General features: G+C 35.2%; 1 protein-coding gene across 1 annotated transcript in view; it reads right to left on the minus strand.

Annotated features, from left to right (window-relative positions):
- Positions 1-7,677: 7,677 nt before the first annotated feature.
- The window catches only part of LOC107745118 (protein scalloped-like), a 7,029-nt gene continuing 6,035 nt past the window's right edge, over positions 7,678-8,671 (minus strand). Inside the window, exon 5 of the mRNA XM_016558959.1 lies at positions 7,678-8,394. Coding sequence (XP_016414445.1) covers positions 8,281-8,394 — 114 coding nt within the window. The 3' untranslated portion in view covers positions 7,678-8,280. The remainder of the gene's footprint in view (positions 8,395-8,671) is intronic.

Here is an 8,671-nt window from a genome sequence, read left to right on the forward strand (position 1 = left end):
TCGAGGGAGGTTATGTTGTACTTCATGTGCAGTAGGAATGTGGGGGGTTGTGGGTTTTTTTGTGCTAGTGGAGGCAGGACTGATAGAACGGACCGGAGGGTTGGGTGGATAGTTGAACTGACGCTTGTCAGAGGTCAGCGGCTCTGAAATATTGAGCCGTGAGGACGACATGTGAGGCAGCACACGCACGTTGGTGGTGAAGTACTTCCTGAACACCAACAGGTCAGGATCCACACCTGAGAGAAAAATATTTCAATCAGATAATTTATAAACAAGCTTTATACTCATCAAAGATGTTCATTTCATACCAAAATACTAAAATGCATACATGCATTCTGTTCTGACTTTTTCAGCTTCAAATTATGTGTAAATGTCTTGTATAGAAAAGAATTTTAATGTAGGCATGCAATCTTCATTTAAAGAAAAGCAAAGATCATCATGGTTTTAGATTTCCTCAAACCAAAGTAGGTTTCGGTGTGCAGTTTCTCACCTTTAGTGACATTATAGAGGATGACATTTCCTCTGTGATGAGGAATGCAGCTCTCAAGCAGGACTGATAGAACGGACAGGAGGGTTGGGTGGATAGTTGAACTGACGCTTGTCAGAGGTCAGCGGGTCTGAAATATTGAGCCGTGAGGACGACATGTGAGGCAGCACACGCACGTTGGTGGTGAAGTACTTCCCGAACACCAACAGGTCAGGATCCACACCTGAGAGAAAAATATTTCAATCAGATAATTTATAAACAAGCTTTATACTCATCAAAGATGTTCATTTCATACCAAAATACTAAAATGCATACATGCATTCTGTTCTGACTTTTTCAGCTTCAAATTATGTGTAAATGTCTTGTATAGAAAAGAATTTTAATGTAGGCATGCAATCTTCATTTAAAGAAAAGCAAAGATCATCATGGTTTTAGATTTCCTCAAACCAAAGTAGGTTTCGGTGTGCAGTTTCTCACCTTTAGTGACATTATAGAGGATGACATTTCCTCTGTGATGAGGAATGCAGCTCTCAAGGGTCGGACACTGTAGATGAAAGCAGTTCACGCTGTCCTGAGTGGTGTTGAAATGAAACACAGCCAGGTTGCAGGAGACTGCGTATGCAATTCATAAGTTCATTTATAAAGTCCATTAACAAAGTCTTTCTGGTTGTTGAAGATTCTGAATTATACTTAGAAATATAAATTTAAGCATTTCCATTATACAGTGCAACCACATTATTTAATAAATATTTGTGACCCTGGACCACAAAACCAGTCATTTGGGTCAATTTTTTGAAATTGAGATTTATGCATCATCTGAATAAATAAGCGTTCCATTGATGTATGGTTTGTTAGGATAGGACAATATTTGGCCGAGATACAACTATTTGAAAATCTGGAATCTGAGGGTGCAAAAAAATCTAAATACTGAGAAAATCATCTTTAAAGTTGTCCAAATGAAGTTCTTAGCAATGCATATTACTAATCAAAAATTAAGTTTTGATATATTTGTGGTAGGAAATTTACAAAATATATTAATGGAACATGATCTTTACTTAATATCCTAATGATTTTTGGCAAAAAATAAAAATGTATAATTTTGACCCATACAATATTTTTTTGGCTATTGCTGCAAATATACCCAAGCAACGTAAGACTGGTTTTGTGCTCCAGGGTCACATTTGTTTACATTTTTAACTCAAAATGATGAAAGGTAAATTTAATATACACATTTATTTTTCTATGCATATAATTAATCAATAATTTAGTTAAGAAACAAACACCCACAATGTCATTAAAGCTGATTTGATGTACAATTGTGATGCAATTATTTTCCATTACAATAATGACTAATATTGTTGACTCTTATGACTCAAATTGTTTGTGATGTTCCTCATTTGGAAGTTGTTAAAAACATCTAAATTAATAAATGTAAAGTGTGTCTGTATTATTTTATGTACATTATTATGTAGCGTTTGTACTGTACAGTGGATTAAAAAAATTATTCGGACCCTTTAATCATAATGTCTAAATTTGATTGCATAAGAAAAAAAGCACTTTTCCCATAATTTCACTAAAATATGTTTGTGAGGTTTTAAACGGTAAAACAATAGACATGATGTTCAAATTGAAGACAAAATGCATTTTTGAACACACTTGGTCACTAAATAACATCTGGAGGTGATTGCAAATGGATCTTTTCTCTTCACAACCATCACTTTTCTTCATTTTTGAAGTCTCAGTGTATTTGAACCAGTTAGTGTGTTGGTGGTTTTCGTATGAAGTCAGTTCTCCTCAAGTTCACACAGGTGTAGAGAATCACATTAACTATCAACATGTTCAACTAACCACAAACAAACACTATGTTTAACACTTTTATGCATTGTTTTATGATGTATAAAATCAATCTATGCAATGACACACAAGTTCTTGGTGCTACTTTAGTTAGTGAGTTCTTCGTTTTAAAGCACAGACTCACAGTTTCGCGTAAGGCAGCAGGCTCTGCTGCACTTTAAGGCAGACTCCTCCTGGTAAAGCTTCAGGATGCGGGCTCCTCTGCGCTGAGATTCCTCTATGTCCACATACAGTCCCGGATATCTGCGGATCCAGCAGCTCTTATAGTAAGCTGTCGGAGAGCAGCTGGAGTCCGAGGAGCAGATCAAACCCAGAATCCACAGCAAACTCCATGGGACGGTCATCGCGCGATCAGTGCGTCCTATCCGCGAGGCTGGGAAGTCAAGTCATGTTGTTTTGAGGCGCTCGTGCTGTTTCTGGCGCAGGTAACAGGTGTGTGGCGATGATGCGCGAGCGAGAGCTCGGCAGGGTTTGGAGCACGACCTCTACGTTCATTCATTTATTCATTCACAAATAAATAAATGTAACTGCTCAAATAGCGATTTTCTAAACACATTTATTTGCCGTTCTTTTCACTATATAACTATTATCTGCAAATTCAATAGCTTTTTTGTATAACCCTGCTGAAAAAAAAACCAATAGAAACTATCACAGAAATTCTAATGGTTTCCACAACAAAAACCATTACAAATCATCAACTATTTAACCATCAAAACCATTAAAAGGTGGTTTCCTGTGGTGTGTTTTGTGACATATTCCATTAGGATTTATTGGTTTTAACAAGCCACCAATAAGAGGCGACCAATTACCAGTAGAGGCCAACAGCGGCCATTACAGATTCCATTAAAACCAATACAATTCCCATTATAACCTGTAAAACCATTACAAATTCTGTGATGGTTTCTGTTCTATTAAAAAGTAGCATGGCCTTGTGTCGTTGTGTCTGACTCCCTCAAACTAGCCTAAATGTAATTGTTCAGCTTATTAAGTGTAATATAATAAATAAATACATTTGACATATTCTATAAGGAAACAACGTTATTTATCAACTTTATTTATCGCTAAATTTGTATCCGCATAATACACGCTGGTAAAAAGGGGCGTCGCTGAGGAGATCTGTAACCATAGCAACAGCTGAACGCTCGATCGCTCCGGGTCAATATCGGACGATATATCGACCAAATAAAAGTCATTACTTATCACTTTAATTGAGTAATGGCGTTCAGTAAAGTCACAGCTAAAGAGCGCTGTTCGACGCGCAGAGGATATTCAAAACATAGCACGACTTCGAGAGCTTTTGCATTAATAAAACACTATATTACATTTAAAAATATATATATATATTATATTTGTTTAATTTTGTACAATAAACACTTTTGTTTTTGCTCGAACATCCTTGACGCAATAAATCTGGCACAAAAAAAAAATTCGCGTAGCCATAGCAACAGTAGACCACTTGAACAATGAATCATTGTTCAAGTGGTCTACTGTTGCTATGGTTACGCGATTTTTTACATTGTCAACGATGTACACATCACAAGTCCCAGCTAACAAAAATATGTTCTAGGAACGATTTACATCGCCATTTACGTTACTTCTGAATGTTCTCTGAACGTTCAAAACGCTGTTTTTTAAAGTGTTATGTGAACATTCCATTTTGTATATTTGGAATGTTACTTTTGAAAGTTGTCTGAACGTTCTGAAACAAGTAGTTACATTTTTTTTTAAATGTTAGACGAAGATTTAAACAGCTAAAACGTTTCAGGAAAAAAAAAAAAAACATTGCATGAAAGACGTATAAATAACGTTTTTGTGCTAACGTTCTGAGAACATTAGAACACCAGATAACTTCAAACAAACATTCTGTTATTGATACTGAAGGAACGTTTGTTCATAACTTTGCTCTGAACATTAGCCAAAGTTCCAAGAACGTTCCCTGTTAGCTGGGATCATACAAATGTGAGTGTTTTGTCCTGAAGATCAAACCTCAAGACTGTACATTGAAAATTACCCGCAGAAATTCCTTTCAAAAAGGTGACCACCCCTGAAAGTCACTGTAGCTATAAATCAACCCATTATTTTTTTTTTCCCAATCTAATTCATATACACATTTTCATAAATATAAAAACTATATTTCCCATAATTGCACGATTTGCTCAGTGGTTTTCCAGCTTGCCCTGTGGAACACCAATGGCTCTTTGTTCCTCCGATGAGAAGTGTTTGATTCATTCTGGAGAAATCCGAGAGGATTATTCTACCTGAATCACAGGCGCTGATTCAATGCTCCCCGTCTGTTTGTGTGTTACAGCCGCAAGTTTGCCAAAAGAGACTTGGATCAGGTAGCCGATAGCTTTCACACTCCATTTTCCAAAATACAGCAGATCTATGAATCCTGCAAACACTGGCTGCAGAATGAACGCTCAGAGCCAAGGGGAAGTTGTTGCTCTGGGCTCAGCGTGGAGTTTGCCAGGTCAGGCCGAGCACTTCACACTGAGAAGGCCTAATCCAGCCCAAGCGAGCGGGTGACTGTGTGGTCTGACAGAACCATCGGCTGTGTGTACTGAAAAGACTTTACAGATTAGAAATAGTGTCATTTCTTGCCATTAATAAGAATGTTGATACCTTTATCCTGACTTTTATTTTGGCTTCTTCATGTGCATTAGGTTAAAATCCAGTAAGATAATTAAGTAAATGAAGCAATATCATTATTATTAAGTGTCAGAATGCAATTATTTTCACAGCATCAATACAATAATATATGTCAATGCATCATATGATTTTTTTTTACCATGTTTAAACTGAAGCGTAACAAGCTGAAGTGACTTTGTGCGACGTGCAGTAGCGATGTTTCTACCACTAGATGGCGCACGAGCCTCTTCTAACTCAAGCGTCACGCTGATTGGCTGATGGCTCCTGAACCTGAGCTGTGACGTCGAAGACAGCAGACAGGACAAATACAACTTCATTAGAAGGTAATATTTCGTATACCTGTGAATTTTGTGGTCAAGAAAAAGAAACTATTTTGCATCTTTTTTTTCATTGTATTTACTCGAGATTATTTTGGAAGGATTTGGAATTCTATATTAACAGAAAAATAGAGTGTTTAAAAAGTGAAAAAAAAACTTAATTAGAAGGAAAAAAAAAACGTCATTAGAAGGAATACAGCAAAAACCGGAAGCTAACAATAAATTGAATTTTCTACCTATTAGATTGTGTTTTACTAACGTCTACACCTACCCCAACCCTAAACCTACCCCTTACAATAATGCAAAAATAGTAATTATTGTTGTACAGTGTGAGAAATTTTTTATACAGAAAACGAAAATTTGAATTGTAAAGAACAACATATTATACATTTGTTTATTTTGTTAGGAAAATTCCATATACATAAGAAGAAGTGGGCTCAATGTAAACCAAATTTTGCACATTTTATAAATGACTTTAAATTATATGTAAATCTCTTAGAAAAAACAAAAAAGCACTGAAAACATGTAATGCTCTGAAAGCATTGAACTTTATGTAATTTTCTTCCCTTTTTTTTCTCTGGCAGCTAATAATGTTAATTTGATCATGTGAATATGTAATACCTCATGTTCTTGTGGCACTGAATTAATAAAGCATAAAAAAAAATTTAAAAAGTGAAAAAAAAACTTAATTAGAAGGAAAAAAAAAACGTCATTAGAAGGAATACAGCAAAAACCGGAAGCTAACAATAAATTGAATTTTCTACCTATTAGATTGTGTTTTACTAACGTCTACACCTACCCCAACCCTAAACCTACCCCTTACAATAATGCAAAAATAGTAATTATTGTTGTACAGTGTGAGAAATGATGTGCGCATGCCCAGTAGTTTTTGTTGTATGCCATCTAGCCTTAACCCATTTATATAGGATGAAAATCATTAAGTTAATCGTTAATATTTTTCGTGGAAATATTATTTCTTTGTCTCCCGCAGTCTTTTACTGGAATAATTTATTTGAAAATCTAAAAAAATGAAATCTACAAAAATATTTTCTCACTAATGAAGTATAAGTAACCTTTAAACTAATTAATTTTACCGTCAAACATTTTTATGAAGAAATGTAAAGCTCATATTTATACAAGATGTAAAAAAAAAAATTTCACATATTTTGGGCCTTATATCCATAAAAGTAAGTTCACCAACAACAAAACTATTTTTCTTGTCTTATTGGAACCAAAACCATTTCATCTTCAGTAAATACAGCGAGTAGAACGGCTTCAATTTGCAATTCACTCTAATTGATGTATAATTTCTTACCCTCACGATTTTTTTTTTAACTTTTTATCTCCACCTGTCTTTCTGATTTTCTTTTTCTGTTTAGTAAATTATTGTTAACTCTCAATGTATATTGTTAACTGTAATTATTGTATTATAAACATCAACTTTTTTTTTTTGCACTCCATTTATATACATTGTAGCGTCTGGACCAATCAGACACACCATTTCTCATTTGATTTAACAAATCAATTATTCATTAGATTAACAAACGTTCACAGACCCCTCACCCAATAAACATACTGGGTGCCAAGTTGTCTGTGAACAAGGCCCAGGACCCTGGTTACCATGGCAACCCTGACACCAGATACATTTACGACCTAATGGAATGTGAGCAGGGAAAATCACTGCCATTGAATTAGAAAGAGACACAGTGCCCAGTAGAAATGGACTCTTTTCTAATTAATCCATAAAAATACATTGTATGGGTCAAAATTATTGATTTTTAATATTTATAATTAATTATAACTAGTTATGATTAATTATTCATATTTCCCCATGAGCTGATTCGCTACAACATTTAAGACCCTGCAAAAACAAAAAACAAAAAAAGAATCGATTACTGGCACAGTATAATAATAAATGTTAATAAAATTATAAATAAATATATAATAAAACATATTATGAAATAATAATAAAATATTGTCAATGCATTTATTGCTTCATCAAAAAAAAACCCGTCTTTTGTAGTATGTATAATAATAATAAATAAACAATAAATAAATATATAATAAAATGATCAAATATTAGCAATTAAAATATTTGTGATACATTTGTTGCTTCACCAAAAAACATCTTTTGTAATTTAATAATAAAATATAAAAAATAAAAAAATCTATAATAAAATAAAATATTAGCAATGCATTTGTTGCTTAATTTAAAAACATGGCTATTTTGAATATGGCTGTGAATGAACTTGCTAAATCTTAGGACTTTAAACCTTTAGGACTACAACTAACTTTTTTCCTAATAGAATTGAATTGAAAGCAAATTCATATGAGCACCAGAAGAACAAAAATAACGTCAAATCAGTTTCAAAGGATAACACACGCTCTTTATTCCTGATAGACTGATTCTGCTGTCAGGTCAAATACGCAGTTAGATGTCTGTTTCTTACAAACCCTTGTTGTGGAGAAAAGCCCAGAGTCTTCCGAGTTTCTTTCACGTTAGACTGATTTAAGTTTAAGTTTTCCACATTTAAGAACATGGCTGATAAATACAATGTAGCAAATCTACGAAAAAACACATTCTGTCGTTTGACGTTCAGGTTTGTCCTGATACATGAAGAAAAAACACTGTTTGTCCACCTTTGGCTCGTCCGGTAGGTGACCATCACTCCCATACTAACAAACACTAACACAAACACATGGGGCTAAAATGAGATGAAGAAAAACCAAAGAACTTTCTCATGCATTTCGTCCTGCTATCACAGTTCTCATTATACAAAAGAATAAATTCAAATGTCACGACATTCAGATTTGCCATTCCGGCAGATTCTCTGCTTGTGCCTCTGAGCAGTGCTTCTAGAGAGTCGTTTGCCCTGCGTGTCCGCGCGACCCGAGCAGAAGAAGTGCAGGAGTTTGGGCTGCATCCAGGAGGGACCGCTGTGGCGTCTGTGGATCCGTGGCCCGCGGAGAGGCTCAGTCTTTGACTAGTCTGTAGATGTGATGCTGGGCTCCGTGCTCGCTGGTGGACACTTCAAACACGTATGCGATGCATAGCAAGGTTTCTAGAGTGTCTCTGTTGGTCACCACCTACGACACAGACACAACCAGACAAATTCATAGAGTGTTTGGTCAGTGAACATCACGTCATGCAACGCTTTTCTGAGCGGAACAGGATCCACTTGATATGTGACCCTGGAGCACAAAACCAGTCATAAGGGCCAATTTTTCGAAATTGAGATTTAGACATCATCTGAAAGCTGAATAAATAAGCTTTCCATTGATGTATGGTTTGTTAGGATAGGACAATATTTGGCAGAGATACAACTATTAGAAAATCTGGAATTTTATGGTGCAAAAAACTCTA

The sequence above is a fragment of the Sinocyclocheilus rhinocerous genome, unplaced genomic scaffold (assembly GCF_001515625.1).
Source record: "Sinocyclocheilus rhinocerous isolate Xijiao unplaced genomic scaffold, SAMN03320098_v1.1 scaffold2966, whole genome shotgun sequence".
Classification (NCBI taxonomy): Eukaryota; Metazoa; Chordata; class Actinopteri; order Cypriniformes; family Cyprinidae; genus Sinocyclocheilus; species Sinocyclocheilus rhinocerous.